General features: G+C 43.0%; 1 protein-coding gene across 1 annotated transcript in view; it reads right to left on the reverse strand.

The window, feature by feature from the left end:
• LOC128891614 (uncharacterized) overlaps nt 1-16,878 on the reverse strand; it is a 58,760-nt gene that overhangs the window by 16,464 nt on the left and 25,418 nt on the right. The window contains exons 2-9 of the mRNA XM_054151242.1: nt 11,828-12,031; nt 11,588-11,677; nt 10,647-10,832; nt 10,505-10,543; nt 7,396-7,587; nt 5,011-5,105; nt 766-1,002; nt 30-344 (exon numbers count right to left, since the gene is read on the reverse strand). Of these exons, the coding sequence (XP_054007217.1) occupies nt 30-344; nt 766-1,002; nt 5,011-5,105; nt 7,396-7,587; nt 10,505-10,543; nt 10,647-10,832; nt 11,588-11,677; nt 11,828-12,031 (1,358 nt within the window). The remainder of the gene's footprint in view (nt 1-29; nt 345-765; nt 1,003-5,010; nt 5,106-7,395; nt 7,588-10,504; nt 10,544-10,646; nt 10,833-11,587; nt 11,678-11,827; nt 12,032-16,878) is intronic.

Consider the following 16,878-nt stretch of genomic DNA (forward strand, 5'->3'; position numbering starts at 1 on the left):
CCAATTAGTCTTTCTATTGTAAGACTTACCGTGAAGTTCACATGGTCGAAGTCTTCTTTGAACGCTGCCTGAGTCAAATTCGAGGAGACGACAGTATCCTTGTTCCTCACAGTCACGTTGATCTTCGTCTCCTCCTCCGTCACTGTATCGTTTCCAACTACTTCCGGTAAGGGGGTTGTTCGATCGGTGGTGGCGTCCTCCGAGAATGAGAGATCCTCGATCGTGGTAATCGTAGATCCCTCCACGGTGCTCGTCGAGAACGTCGTAGAAAGGTCGTTGGCTGAGTCATCTTCTTTGCTGGCCAAAGTCGACTCAAGGGTCGTCGAGTCGACCATGGTTGTCAGCTGCAAAACGTTAGTAGGATGATACAGGCTTTTGTATCGAATTTGTATACAGGGTGTCCCAAAATTAGTGTGAGTGAGTTTTATTGGAATTATGAGAATTTTGAAGGCATGGAAATTTCATGGAAACTGTAAGATCTTGACATTTTGAGGATGTAATTACACCTACGAGAATTTTATTGCAATTGTAAATATATCACTAAAATCATAAGCATTTCATTCCCATCATTAGAATCTTTTATTGCCATCGTGATAATTTTCTTGAAGATTGGAACTATAAATTTCGCTAACATCGTATTTCCTTGAAATTCTGACCATTTTTACATTCGAGCCTCGGACGACTCGACCGTATTTCTTCCAGAGCCTTTCCATCTTCCTCCCGAGTCCTTTCGAAATAAATTAAACAGCGTATAAATATTTTTACCTCCTCGAGGAAGCCTGGCGTCGTGGTGGGGATTTCAGGGCTGGACTTGACGTTGGCCACCGTCTCCACCAGGATCTCGTTGTCCATGATGTCGGTCTCGAACGTGGAAGGCCATGACGTGGGATCGGTGGGGATCGAGGACTCCTCACGGTCCGTCGTGCTCGAATCGATTCGTTCCTCGACCACGCGATGACCGCGACCCTCCACCGGAAGGCTCGTTATTTGCTCCGCTGCAGGCTGTACAAAAAGTCGTTCGTGGCCTAATCGAATTATTTAAAGAAACAACAATCCTTTGCTGCACCCTCGACGAAGGCTGCAGCGATCGGTCCCAGCGATTTACATTTTTCTTCGAATCCGTGAGTGTGCGTTAATTTTTAATTCGAGTCGATCGCGACGATTTGCGACAGCTTTCGACTGAAATATTTTTAGAATTTTTCAGTTACATCAACAAATATTTTCCTTGTGCTATTATTAGACTCGGGAGGACCTGTGTGACTCGTGGCTGCTTTTTAACGAGGCATTTTTATCAAGAGTCAATCACTTTCTATTAAAGAGTCAATCGCTTTCTATTAAAGAACTGGGTATTGCGAATCCTTTGTTTACCCAGTTCGTGGTTTCTTTCTAAGAGAATTCCGAAGTGTTTTTGTCGCGGACCGTCTCTTGTTACTTCGAATATTTTTGTTTCTAATATTTTATAAGAGAAACTGCCCCGACACTAGTTCCCATGAATCTTGTACTCATCGCTAACAAGAGCCCGCTTGAGTCATTTCTAATTCAAGGCAAAAAGGCCAGGTGAACGAGAATCAATCTTTCACGCACCGCGCGAACCCTTTTTTTTATCCACGAGCCAGTTTCACAGGATAATATTTATCTCCGCAACGAAATGTACAATTAAAATCGTTCTGCTTCGTCGAAATGGAACCACTGTTGCGAACACATTGTCCGTGATACTCTCTTTTTTTTTGTAAAAGCGATAGACCATTATGTTTTTAAAATACTCCCTCCGGGGTCTGTTAACAACAAAAAAAATAACGCAAAAACTTGAATTATTTGCATACGGCCGCGTGACCCAGCGCACGGGTCATACAGCTTCGTCGAAGTGGATATTTCCGTGTAATTGCGATCCCACTTCGTCGTTTATTCATAGATTTTAATTACACACGGTTTGTTTGTTGTTCGCCGAGATCGAACGCTAAAAGCACAAAATTTTACTGCTCGAAACTGCGGTGTGATCGCGTTTCAATTATTATCGAAATAATTATTGATAAACGAATTAAATATCGGAGGACTTAATAAATTATTATAGGGTTAGTTGTTAATTCATCAAGCAGCGGCGGTGGTGTTAGTAATATCAACGACACCAGTATTAGTTATCGATATACTACCGTTACCTATGACTTCCAAGCCAAGACGAAACCCACTTTCAATTCCTCGAGGCAGCCGCACTTAACCTGGATGCACTTATCGTGCCATCGCTAAAACAAAATTCGTACCCAGGGAGATAACGTTAGGAATCCATTTTTCGAACCGTGTGACACGTCACGCGGGATATGGTTCTTTCATCTACATGGCAAAAGGAGCCAAATCGCGTTTCCTCCGTTCGTTTTCCCGAAATGAAAGAGTCGAAGCTTGTGCTGACGAGTGAACTCCGACATCCAGAGAAAGAATATAGTACATATGTCGGTGTTAAGTAGAAGGTATCTCTTTCGAAGTATATCGTCTACTAAGGATTTAAAAAAGATATACAATCGATTCACCAAACAGTAAATTATAATTAAATAAATGAATTGTAAGTGTCGGTGACCATGATAGAGCGAAAATTAGGTTCCCCTATCAATATACTCACTTGCTACGCAGACTTAATCGTAAATAATGATTAGACTGTGGATGTTCGTGCATTTGAGGCCTTGAGAACCAAAGTGGCCTAAGTAACAGTTTTTTGAAAAATTGAATCATGGCCTAGAGCGCATAGCTGACAGGATGTTTCATAAAACCAAAGTGGCGGTATAGAAATAATTAAATGAAAATCGTAGCTTCCAATTTCTCTTTATAATATGGCTCTCATGGATAGATTCATGGTCAGTGAATATATAGAAAAATTTATGAATACGTACAAGAAAATATCAATAATCGGATTGCTACATTGTTTAGAAAATAAGAGATACTTCCATTTAAATCTCTAATTTATTTTTTTTTTTATTTTTTTTAAATCTCAATGGAGATTTTTTGAATTTCAACTTATGAACATCCGCAGCCGACTGACGATGATATTAACTAGATGAAAGTCTGGACGACTGTGGTAGAATGAAAATTAGGTGCGCATGGCCTATCAATATCGAGGAAGGAAAGACCCTCCAAGATTCCTCTCGTCATCGACGCATAATCTCGTCCGTGGCCACGTGATTTACAACTCCAAGTGGAATTTAATTAATGGAATCCCAAGGGAACGGACGCTCCGTCGGTTAGACATTTAACTTAGTTAATCCGAGAACGCCAAGTGAAGCATTCCTCGTCAGAGACTTCGACCTCGGATTGGACAGAGTCTGTTATAGTTCTGTCGGTGTTAAACCGCTCGAAACAATTATGGGACCATTTATTCCAGCGACTTTGTACCCTAGAATGTTCAATAACCCGGAAACTATGGTCCAGGGACTTCCGGAACTGACGTTCGAGGGGTCAGGACATAGTTAGGGACTCTAAACAGTGCTTCGAAGACTGTCTTTCGAAGAACAGTAATACACTGTTTATCCTTTGATGAATTTGTTACTCATTTTTAATTGCAAAGTCTGTGGTGATTAAATGGAGTATTTTCGAATAGAATTAATTGTTCATAGTTGAGTGAAAATTGTTGTTAAGATAAAAGAATTTAGGAGACGTTACTTTGAAAATATCACGTGGGACTGTTCTTCGATCGCGCGCCAAAGAAAATGAATGAAAACAATGTCGGATTCGGTTTCTTCTAAAGAATAATTCACCCATGAATCTTTCAAAAAATAATCGATATAAATAATTCTACGATCGTCGTTTAGAGGGTTCCAAGGCTGATGATTCAAATAGAGGAGTGATAAGTATTACTCCCTAAAATTTTATACGTCTCTCGTCCTCGGTAGATTCCTTCCGTTCTGGCTTCGTGTCGGATCATCCTTCGCGTGTTAAAATTCCGTGTCGTCTTTGGAAAGTACGCCCTCCGAATACGAAAACAGCGATTTTGGGAAACGCGAACCGGGGTAAAACGATAGGGGCGATTTTTTTCCTCTCTCGTTTTCACGCCACTCTTTCCCCGGGCGATTTTTCAGACGGTTTTATATCGTTTCGGACGGATATCGTCGGGAACGAGAAATTTATCGGCGTCGGGATACGTGGGGCTATCTTCCTGGTCCAAAAATATGAAAACGCGATCGACGCTACCAAACGTTTGGACCAAGATATTGAAATTACTCGATCATCGTCATTTGCTCCTCGTGTACTGTCGATCCCATAAATATTCCTACGATCTATGTCTATTAAAGAAATTGAATGGTACGTTTCGTGTTTACAAATAAATTTTTCGCTGTAAGTATCAGGGGGACCGAATAGTAATCAAAATTTTATCAACGTTTATTTATTAAAGAAATCTTAAACACTAAGGTAACAAAATAATTCCCATCATCGAATGACAAAAAAGTCCTTCGATCCTTCATTGAAAAACTTTTCCAAGTCGAAGACTTGGTGAAAAGTCATACGTTTCTTTGGAAACATAGAACCAATTATTTAATGTCTCCAGTAGACATAGGGGGTAGGAATACTTATGGGACTGACCGTCAAATGAATTCAATCTATAGAAATATAAACAATGCTATCCCTGATAAACGTTTTACTACCCCTTAAATATTCCCGATCAAACCACGATTATATCCTCAGAGAAATACTCAACGAAAATAAATACCGCTTCGAAATAGATAAATAAAAATTAATAGCTTCCCCGTTTCAAGCACGCTCAACAAGAATAGCGAGATCGAGCGAACTCCGAGATCAAAGAAACCCAATCGAAATCACCGTGAACTCGAACCCAGAGTCGATCGAGTCGCATTCGTCCATAGTAGGAAGGCAAGATGGGTGGCCCAAGAATTGCCCAACCAATCGCCGAGAACGCGATAGAAGCATGCAACGGAAGCTAAAAGCACAGGACAGTAGGAAGATTGATTCGTCGAAACAAACGGGAACCGACGGAAGAAGCTAGGTATTCGAAGTTATACGAAAACATACAAAGAAATTGGTCTCCTTGCGAAACTTGGCGTAGTCCTTGCTGATGAACGCGTACGAGGCGTAGTTCTGGGTGGCCTTAACCTCGATGCTACCGCCTTGAACGTTTAATCTGTCAGTTTCTTATGGCATTCGGGCTAGAACACCTAGGTGGTAATCAGGGTTGTGAAAGAGCACAGGGTTTTTCCGCTGCTCACGCCCCCGGGTTGTGTTTCCTTCTTTGTTCTCGCTGGAAATTGGAATCAACGCTCGTTCTCCCGTCGTATCGGTGGGAGATCTGTCTTCGTTAGGAGATTGAAAAAGTTCCAAAGGTTTTATATATACACTTGACGTGGGTGTGCGAGCTAAAACGATGAGGAGGTTGCGACGAATGCAGGTTGAATCTTTGGGCAAAATTGAGTAGAAAATGTACAGTGGAATTTTCTTATAAGAAGCTCCGCTTTTGCGGAAATCGACTTTGAAAATTTGTCGGGTGCTGTCAAGTGTTGGCTAGGCATGTCTGGCCACTGCTAGCCGTTTTCACTTACGTCTACCGCAGCGGTAGCCAACGCAAGAAAATAGATGAATAATATAGAACAATGTTGTTACTCCACGTTTATCTTGATTCTCGAGAAAGTCTATTTTGAAAATGTTTGGGCTGTGCGACTTACTTAATTACTCTTCTTGACTGACGTATCTATGCATTGCTCCCTGTACGCGCTTGCGTTGGCTACCGCCGCGCCAGACGTAAGCGGAAACGGCTAGCAATGGTCAGACATGCCTAGCCAATACTTGACACCAGTCGAACGATTTTCAAAGTCGATTTCCTCGAAAGCGGAGCTTCTTATAAGAAAATTCCACTGTACATTTTCGACTCAATTTACCCCAAAGATTCTACTTTTTTTTTTCGAGTGAAAAAGTTCCGAGTCGAGTCGAGTTTCGAGTCGAAAATGTATGCTAAACTCTAAAATTCTAAACACACCTAGACTTGAATTATAAATTTACTACGAGATACTCCAAGACACCAATCACTTTTCCGCACGTTTGTTGTTTCGTTCTCTATCGACCGGGACCGGTTCCATTTCAGAATTTGAATGTGACATTTAATAGGCGATACAGCTCAAGCTTTGCGCTGCCCATCCACAATCACGCAATGTTTTATTTTATGCACGACGGGATATAACGACTGCGGGAGAACGTTTGCTCCGTGTCAAACTATCAAACGTGTTTCCTCTTAAACGCGATATTGGCTTTTACAGCAAACATCACGGCCCGCTGAATTATTTTCATTCGTTAGTCGCGCACTTTTCCGCGCGCAGCGCATCCAATCTCGGCGTGCAACCGGATCAAATAAACGACCCTCGAATGAATCAACGAAAATAGAGCACTTCCGGCACGTGTCAACAACGCCGCTCTTTTCATTGACAGTGTACTTCCGCGGTATACGGGCACTCGACGAAGCGTTCAAATTTCATGACTTACTCCGACGCGATAGTCAAAAATTCGAGTACGTGTGTTTTCTCACTCGTCGAATCAAAAATTTCGAAGCCGAGTTTGCTCGAAAGTTATTAAAGGGTGAGTTTCTACATTTTTCTCTACAGCATTTTTCTTTTTTACTTTCGACTCGAAATTTGTACTTCACCGATACTCTGGAATTAAAATTCAAATCCTCTAAAATAAAATCCTTTAAAACCTGAACCGCCAAGAATATGGTCTCGTTTCACGGAACGGGGACACTCGGCGGACCATTCAAATTTAATGATTTCCTGATTGGATTCAGTTCGGCTTCGTTCATCGCCCAGGACTACCCGGGAACATTTTTCGCGTAAAATTTCATCGGGATGAAGAAACGAACAGCTTCGAAGATAAAACGTTTTAAATAATATATCACGATACTAATCGTAAACAACAAAGCTTACACCTTCATTTACTGGCGAGATTTGTAAGTCCCTAGAAAGCTGTCGTGACTTTCGAGTCCACTTGTATGAAGTTCGAAGCTTGTACAGCCAACTCTATAAGATGATACAAGAGCGAGATGTACGCCTAGATTTTAAAAACTTTTGAGAAATTCAGTGTAAATAAAGGGTCAAAAATGTTTTAATACTCCTTCGAGAAATAACAAATTCTCCATACGAACGTCAACATTTTATCTTCAAAGAAATTTGTTCAAAGTGATTAATACGCGTCCGTGAATCTCTAAAAATATTAAATATCTTGTGCCAGCTCGCGAAAAAGTAATGGCCACGAATTTTCTTGATACCCGTTTGAACGTCTGATCCCCGAAAATGGGAGAACGTTGTCGGAAAAACAGCGTTAGCGCCGCGAGAAATTGGAAACACAATCCGGGGTGTGCCTGTCGGGCGCGGGGCGAGTTCGCGGCAACCCTGATGCAAAGTTATTGCGACTCACTGCAGTTGTAGGTGGAGGGACAGCAGTGTCCGTCGCGTACGATGGGGGTGCAGCCTTGAAGGGGTGGAGCGCAGGCGAGGGGCACGCAACGCACCGCGCCCATCGCGCAGAAACAATTGTCGCAGGCAGCCTTCCACTCGATGTCCCTGACCATCTCGCCCTCCTCGTAAACCCGTGATCCGACGCGACATCCTGTGGAATAAAGAATAAATCCTTCGATTTTTCACGCGTTCACCCTTAACGCTCCCACATCGGCCACTTCACGGATGATTGATTAACCCTTTGCGCTCGAGGCCTTTTTTACTGGTATCTACCAGCAACTCGAGATGTTTCTTAGCATTCTATTGCCATGAATTCTAAGCTATCCAGATTTGAGAATTAAGGTCACCTTTACCTCGCCGATAATTATTTTATCGATACTTCGAGCACCAAAAAAATTAAACCTAAAGAAACATTAGGTATCGTAGTAGATTTGCACATCTCTCGAGTACAAAGGATTGACTTCTTTAATTTTACAATTTCAATTTTCTACTTCTCGTCAGTTTAAAGGTTGCTCTATTTATTACACGACTCCACCGTGTGAGGCCAATGAACGACTCCAATGAATATTTCGAGACTAAAGGGGTTTGGAACTACGTTTTTTTAGCGATTTGCATGAACTTTCTTTTAGCAAGAAAGGAATGTATATAATGTAGTGTTCGCGCCTCCTGAATAGCATGTCGTCCCCGCGTTTAGATCTCGGATCGTTGACTAATCTGTTTTGATTTCGCGTTCCGCTGTTTGTCTTCGATAAGAGTTTAATCACCGCCCCCGTCACGCCAACGGTTACGTTGTCGCTGAAAACCCTCTGAAACGGCGACTCTGTCCGGCGAAAGTTGCGACGAAAAGTTTCACGCGATAAAAAGGAAAGTTTCCTAACGTCCCCTCCCCATGGTCGCCACATCAGCCGCTTTAGAAGAAGCCACGGGCGCTGGTCGAGTTTAAATTAAAGCTCGGCTTACGAGGAAAAATCGCGACGCGGGGTGAAATCAGGCGACCCTGGCTATAGCGAATTTTAATTCCCCTTAAGTCGCGTCGCGTCTCGCCTACGAGTATCTTTTAATTATCGGCCGAGAAAATCCTTTTAAAGGTTTAGAGTCGGACGCCGCGAGACTCGAATTCATGAATTTTAGCTCGACGTTCGATTAAGAAAAAAAAAAAAAACAATTGTAACGCACCGCCAGAAAACTCGTAAACTCGGCCCTCTCATTTTCGAACGTTGACCTCCGAAAGTCTCCCGGACGTTTTCATTTCGTTTCATTTTTTTCCCTTCGATTTTCCCGCGGGAAGGAAACTTTCTCCTTTTTTCGGAATACACGCGCGTCAGAGAGTCGGAGGGAAACGTTTAGCGCAATAAAACATGGTTACTGTCGGCGTTCCTTTATCCCGTGACACTTGCTTCAGAAAGATTTCTACCGTCGTTTCTCTGCTCGTTCACTTAACGCCCAGTTTCATTCAATTTTACGACGCCGCGGCCCTTTCCAGAGGAAACTGGAAATCACGTTTCCAGGTAAATCTGACGCGTGAAGAGACGCCGGGACTTTTATTTCCCGCGCTACCCCTGTTTTTCCTAGCCGCTGTTACGAAATTTTCGTTTTTCCAACATCTTCCCCAGCCATTCTTTACGCTTTACTCGTTGTTCTACTTCGCGCCCTTAAAACGCGCGGAAGCGTTGCCAACTTTTATTTAAAATTTGGCTAAATTAGATGATTAGTTTGATCTTCCTACTTGTTTCGAAACGAAAACGAAACTTCACCATCATATCTTTCACATTAATAATATAAAAAAAGAATTTCGTTTGCGCCACAATATAGAGCCCGTAGTATCCTGCAGTTCACATATAAACAAATTTTTCGTATCATCAATAGTTATTGAAATATGCGTCTGTCGCACTTGACCCCGGACACCCTGTATACGAAAATGTATCTTCACGCTCGCATAACGAACTAACTCTATTTTTAACCGACTTCGAAAAGGAGGATGTTACTCAATTCGACATATATATATATTTTTTTTTTGTCTTCATGAAACAGAACAACCCACTTTTACGAAAAGAAGCAACTTCGTCGTTTGCGATACCTACAGCTGTTCCTTTAGGAAAAAGTTGACGAAGTCCCGAGGCCAGAGTAAATAAATCGTGCGAAGCGTATCGGAACTCTAATCGCGCGAAACACGGGTTCGGACGTCAAGGGGTTAATCCCAAACAGCTCCGCGGCAACAACCCCAATGAAACGAAGGGGGCAGCGGGTCGGTAACTGTGAAATCGGTAAATAACAATCGTACGGCGACCCTGTTGTTTCGCCTCGAACAGGAAAACAACGAGTTATCCACGTCGAACGGCGCCGTAACACCGTAATAACGCCCCCGGGTGACGTTCCCGCGATAGAAGTTCGCCCTGGAACGGATCATCGGGTCCGATATTGGGTTCTTTCGGTTTTCAACCACCCCGTCCTCGCCCCGCGGCGTAGATGGGTGAAAGGAGATTGGCTACCGGCGCTTTATGAAGTGCTGTATCACCTTCGACCGAATGGATTCGGGAGATTATCCACCCTCTTCCACCCTTAGAAGATTTCGTTGTTCTTGAGTTTGGATTCGGCTCGGTTTGAAAGTTAAATTGCCCGACACGCCCCCGCTTTTTCAACCCCGTAAGCTTTCTCGGGAAAAAGGGACGTGCAAAATTTGATTGGCGTAATAAATATCGAACGAAACCGTTCGGAATATAGCTTCGATTTGGATCGCGTGGAGCATTCTTATTATTTACACGATACTTTCTTTAGGTTTAATTTCTTTGGAGCTCGAAGTGTCGATAAAATGATTGTCGGCGAGGTAAAGGTGACCTTATTTTCAAATCTGGATAGCTTAGAATTCATAACAATAAAATGCTAAGAAACATCTCGAGTCGCTGGTAGATACCAGAACAAAAGGCCTCGAGTACAAAGGATTGAAGATCAAAAATACGGCGCTGCTGATTATCCTCTTGTCAAATTTTGCGGAGGATGTATAATACATTGCTCGAAACGAGAGTAACGCAAATAATAATACCGTCGAAAAGAACGAACATCGAACTCACCATTTCCCGTGACTGGCGCCAGGGTGGACGGGTGGAGATCTTTAAGAGAAAAAAAAAAAAAAAAGAAGAACAGAACCAGTATGAGTTATTTCGATTCGTTGGTAGGTGAACCGACGACGCGACGGGACGAGAGCACACTCACGGGTGCAATTGTAGGCAACCGGGCAGCACGAGTGCGGCGCATAGAGAGGAGTGCATCCTGGCAGGGGCAACAGGCACTTCGGTCTGATGCATCTTCTTGCACCGGAGATGCAGTAGCAGTACTCGCATCTGCGCGAGCCCATCATCGCCGAACCTGGCCCGTATCTCACGCCCTCGTGCAGGCAACCTGTTAACAACAACAAATCGTATCTTTTCGATCGACACACTTTCGGACGATATCAACAACCGTACACTAACCCTAGGATGACTTCGGACGAGTTGAATTGTTTCTCGAGTGCCTGAGACTAATTATTTCTGTCGATAAACTAAGAAGCCTGAGAAACCTTAGAAGTCTGATTTTCCAAATTAGATTTTTAAAATAATACCGATGCGTTATTATTATTCGAACAATTTTGACAGCTGACGTTTTTTTAACTTTTGTTCGAAGAGTAACATGCATACAGCCAGATATTAAAAACAAACCAATCGAAACTTAGGGCATTTAAAGGTTAAAAGAATTTTCTCTACTCTTACTTGTCAGTCCTTGTGCGTGACGATTTTAAAATCAACAATTATGGAAAGATCGTTCCATGTTAAACACTTGTTCGTTACTATTAAGGAGTTAATATTGCACGTGATGTCTCTAGTTTTATCAAATGAAATTATTTGTAATAATAATACATACGAGTTAAAAGTACCAGACGCGCTTAATGCTTGATGAATAAATATTATCTTCGTTTCAAGCACGGTTGAACGTAACCGGGCATTCAAACGGACAATTTTGAGAACGTTACTCGATTGCGTACTTATAACGAGTACATACTGAACTGAATTCCGTGAATTACATCTCGGCTAGCGCGGTACGTGTTGCAGCCGTGCACTCGTGCTAAAGAGTCTACTTCGAGTTATATCTTCGCCTCGTCATTAGTACGAAGTCGTTACCTTGAAAGCGAGAATTCGTATAATCCTCCTCGTACGTCTCTTTCTGCTCCACGTGAACGTTGGACCTTCTCAAAGCGTTCTCGGAGTCGCCTGGAAATTCCACGAGCCTTAATTCCCTCATCTCCTCGACTATCTATTCTTTTATACTTTAATTCGTTGTTTAATACATCGATTGTCCCCTATTACGATATCAATTGATCCCGAAATACGACTAGGAATACTTGTCACGATCGCACTAACGTGTGTCGCCGCAAATCAGTTCGGCGCAGCACACGTTCTCTCCTGGTGGACGAAAACGGCACCCCGGTGGAGGTGGATTCGGTAACCGTGGACAAACTCGAAGACGACATCTGAGGGCGCCATCGATACACCTGCACTGCAAACAGGGCTCGGCCGTTGCTACAGACGTGCCCTCCTGGTACCTGCGACCCTCGTACCTGCACGCTGCAACAAATACTCCTGATATGTTAGACAAAGCTGACTCGTAACAAAATTGTAGCGGGCATGGTTATATTTTCTTAGACTTAGTTCGAAATTTTCTTAGAGATAAGAAGAGCGTTGGTTGCGATAGTAACGCGTCGGAAGTCTGACTGAACGTATGCAGCAAGATACAGAGTGGACGATTTATCCAAAGACATTGAAAATTGATAACCTCGTTCGAATGGTGAAAACGCTAGGAAATGAAGGAAATAGAATTTTGCAAATTTTCCACCTCGTATAAAAAAAATATCTCGAGGATTCTTTCAAATCCTTCGATGGAAGAAGACCCAGTTCCGGAGATATTTTAGTGTCCTTAAATAAATCGTCCACCCTATGTGATACAATTTTTCCATTGAGTCTAATTTTCAAAAACATCCCTGCAACACCCCTGCACTCCTTGTCAATTAATTTAAGCGTGTTAAACGGTTCGATTGTCTCCCTATAGACAGTTTTCACACCGATTGTAGAAAGCACTCTAAAAAAAAAAAGGTTTCCATTGAAACGATCGAAAAATACACCGTCGGAGGCAGCTTCATCGCAATTCCGTGCATCGGTGCATCGTCATTTCGAGCGCAAAAATCGGCGATATCCTGGCCGGGAAAATGTCCGATGGGAATATCGCGAATTAGGTGTTATTCCGCGATCGCGTTGTCCCCCGTCGTGTATTACAACTATTACAACTTGTTCCGCAGTGATTCTATTGTATTTAATTCCGCGCCGTTCCAGCGGTGAAATCGATTTTAAAGCGCCCAGCGAGATTTCGTGTTAATGTTCGAGCAATTTTCGCGAGAAATTCTGAATCCTGAAATAGAAACAATTAAAAAATATTCTCGCGGTGTTTGCCAGGTTCGAGTGCGTTGCTTGGATTTCTGTCTAAGGACGAGACATAATAAAGTATAAATATATACAGTCGGAAAAATTTATTTGGAAACGTCGAACTATTCCTTTAATTTAAATAAATTTCTTCGGTAGACGAAGAGAGTACGAGTGCTCGTGAAACTGACTGCATTTTACTTTGTTCTTATTCTGTTACGTTAAATTTGACTCGAGTGTCGGTTAATTCGTGTAGATAAATAAAATAGTCGGTATTCCATGGATTAAATATCGAAAAGCTATTGGAATCGTTCGCGCAGGTGGAATATTCTCTATGAATTGATAACCTCGTTCGAATGGCGAAAATGCTAGAAAATAAAGGAAATAGAATTTTGCAAATTTTCCGCCTCGTATAACGCGTGATCCAATAGCAAATCGGATCAACGCTCTCGTGATGTCGCTCTCGTTGATTACGTAAATCGAGCGTATGACGAAAGTTTAGCGAAAGCTAATTAACGACTAACTGGATTGTTAATAATCGCGGCTTCCTCGTCGCTTCCTGGACAAATTTTCTGCTCGTTACTCGCGCATATTTACGGTTCGCGGATCATCAGATCGCTCGTACTCGTTACACGTAAACCGTGTCGGATCATGCTACTGAACGATGCGAACGTTAATGAATATCCTCTCCTTCTCGTCAATTTTTTTCACAAACTCTAATGACGACAACCTTTTCAAACTTTGCATATCGATTTCCACATGTTTCAAGAAAATATACATTTTTTAAAGAAATAAATATGTCGAAGAAAGTGCTTCAATTATAAAAAAAAAAAAAAAAACACGTGGAACATGTGTTTTTATATGATTCATTCTTATACATCAGCCGAAGATGATAAAACAAAAGTGTACGATCGTTTGATGCACCGAAGCAAACATTCGTTTCGAAAATATTTGCGGAGCCTTCGAAGCCTACGGTCAAAAAAGTAGAAGCCTGAGTGCAAGAGCGACTGACGAACTAATTATGCAAAACCGATCAAGAATATACCAACAATACTGAAATACATTTTCGTACCTACCTTCGAATACCTATCCTACAAACTGGAGGCGATTCGAATGAAAAGTATTAATTATACAGAACACGAGAAATAAAGTTCCGAGTGTTCTATTGAAATTGGAATTACCGAGTGATTGGTAAACACGAAACGGAAGAAGCACAGCGGAACGTAGCAAAAATATACAACGTCTTGATTCGAAAGTCTGGTTCAGGGGGTTGGGGGTTGTCCAGGGGAAAGCAACTGGAAAGCAAAACGGCTGAAAGGAATTACTCGCGCTACTTAGCCATAAAGGCGAACCCAGGGCGTCTGGAGGCAGAAAAGAGAAGAAAAGAGGCCCCCGACTACGGCTGGGGAAACTCGAACGAAACCAACTGGCGTTCCCCGGTCTCGGTGTTTTTCCTCGTCTCTTTGTTTTCCCTCGGTTTCGTTCCACGGTTCGGTGGCGGCACAGAAACACGCCGGCGAAAACGTTAACCGGGCGAAGGAGCTGCGCAAAATTCGAGAACCCCGGAAAAGCTAGAGTTTAGTATCACTTTTAGCGCACGCTGCCCCAGACAACGGGCATTGATGCTCGTTCCCTGGAAAAAGCCCAAGGAAACGATCAATTACGTCTATACTTATCCACTTTTCATCATTTTTTAGAACGCGTTCCTTGTACTTTAGCGCGCAATTGTTTGTTTGAGTCATAGTACAGTCAGGAACGTGTCACGGAAAGGATTTGTCCCAAAAAAAAATATACATATCGAGTTGCTAAATCGTTGCATCGCCCTTCCATCCCTCCAAATATTCATTTCATTCGTCGCCTTCCGGACCACAATTTCCCCCAGTAGAAATGTCCCAAGCAAGGATGAAAGGAGGACGGAAAACTAAGTTTCCCCGAAAACTTGCTTTTAGAGAGGAAGACCAGCTACGAGGGTGTCCTTGTCCCTTAAACTTGACTCGACTAGCGAAGAAATACGCGCGTCAGGCTGTTCCAGGACCTCGCAAAGTTTCATCAAAATAGGCGCCGACCACTTGGCTAATGCTTCTCGCGAGACACGCCGAGAAGAAAATGGTCGAAGACAGGGGATCCCTCGGTAATGGGGAAAATAGGATTTAAAGGAAACGGGAGTGGTCGGGGAGGTGAGGCTGAAGGAAAATAAGTATTTACGCGAGCCGCGAAACGCTCGTGTGTTTATGGAGATGAGATTACCGGGTACACTGTGTAAAGTAACGCGAACTGTGAGTAATGACGACGGTCGGGGGGAAGCTGTGTATATAGGATAAGGAAACTTTCGGTTTGATGCCGAATGCACGGTACGAAGTAATGAAACATTTGGGATTATAAATGCAGACCAAACCGTTCCGTGCATCGGAATAATAAAATCAAATGGAAATGTGTATTTTTCAGGGAAAATACAATGATTTGATCCTAGACAATCATTTGGAGCGAGGCACTCGAATAAAAAGTAAATAGAAGCACCAGAAGTGGTGGACGTCCCTCGTCTGGCTATGGTCAGACATATCTACTTCTAGCGTAACTTTCTTCTGGGTTAAATTACCAGACCTTACTTTGGCTTTTCAAGCCTATCTTGAAAAAAGACTTACATTGAATTAATTTAGTTCGAAATAATATCGTGTGAAATAACTGATAAACTCGTTTCTCTTACATATCCTCGTCGATTTGTTCAATAAAATTCCCTCGGTGCCCTTCGATCCCAGAATAAAAAATTCTGCTCGGAGCACTAAATATTCGACATCCGGACGCACTTCGACCGGGCAGCTCCGGTTATTTCGAGAAAATATGAACGACATTCGCGCACGAGCAGCTAGGCAAATACGCCCCCGCCGCGAAATTAACGTCGAAAAATAATGAGCCCTCCGGGGCACTTCTTGCGTGCTTCATGTACCCAGGCACGAGCACGAAGTTGACACAACGGGGAGAATTAGGTTGTCGTTAGTCGAGGGGAACGCGAGCGCGACGGTGGAAAAGGTGGTCCGCTGTTGGCAAAAGACGCTCGTACGTGGACGAGACCGAGGTGGCTAATGGCGCAAAACCGGATGAAGCCGAGGGAACGGGAGTTGGCGGTCGATCTTAGAAAGAAGATTTTAATCCCGTGCGGGGAGAAAGAGAGGAGCACGTTCACCGGCAACTTTGTTAGGGAGTCGAGCGGTGCGGCGTTGGTCGTTAATGCGAGTGAAACAAATCGTCGAGCGTGTCCGAAGAAGTGGACCGTCAAATGCAACTTGCTAGGAGGTTGGAATCTTTGTATCCTCGGACAGAACAACATCTCGCGTTCTCCGGAAAGTTGAGTCGGAATGGTAGAGAGAGAGATGGAAGGTGGCTTTCTGGAGAGGAAGGGAAGTCGACTATGTTTTTGGAGAGAAAGGAGAATCGCTTGGAGAAAAGATGTGTTACGAGTCTTGGGTGTTTATTGTTGATTATCAATGTGAGTAATGCACCAATAGTTCAAGTGCTCGCCGTTCGCACAGCATTCTCGTACGATAAATTGCATCCTATACCATTCCATGTACCATTCCATTCCATACTACGCAAATAAAAATAGTTTTCCATAATCTTGAAAGCTTCCTTCAATCGCGATATTTGAACGCGAGTTCTCTCCGCGCGTAACATTAGGTCCGCGATTGCAGTAAATTTGTTTGTCTGAATTCGTGCTACGGGGAAAGCGTTAAGATGAATTTTCATTCGATTTAACTCGAAAGTTACGCATTCTTGACGATCGGGGGAGTTTCAGTTTCCAAAGATCATTAGGAAGTACGTCAGTAACCACCGAAGTTGAACGTTTCCGCCGCAGTTTCCCGAAGATCGGAGTTTAACAACCCCCTACGACTGTCTACTTTGACCCCGAAGAAGACCTCGATAAAGCGCGAGAGCCGACCGCTAAGTTACAAGGTTTACTTCTTGAAGAGCGAGTTTCGTGTCCTTCGGGGGAAAGTCACTTT

The sequence above is a fragment of the Hylaeus anthracinus genome, unplaced genomic scaffold, assembly GCF_026225885.1.
Source record: "Hylaeus anthracinus isolate JK02 unplaced genomic scaffold, UHH_iyHylAnth1.0_haploid 12002, whole genome shotgun sequence".
Classification (NCBI taxonomy): Eukaryota; Metazoa; Arthropoda; class Insecta; order Hymenoptera; family Colletidae; genus Hylaeus; species Hylaeus anthracinus.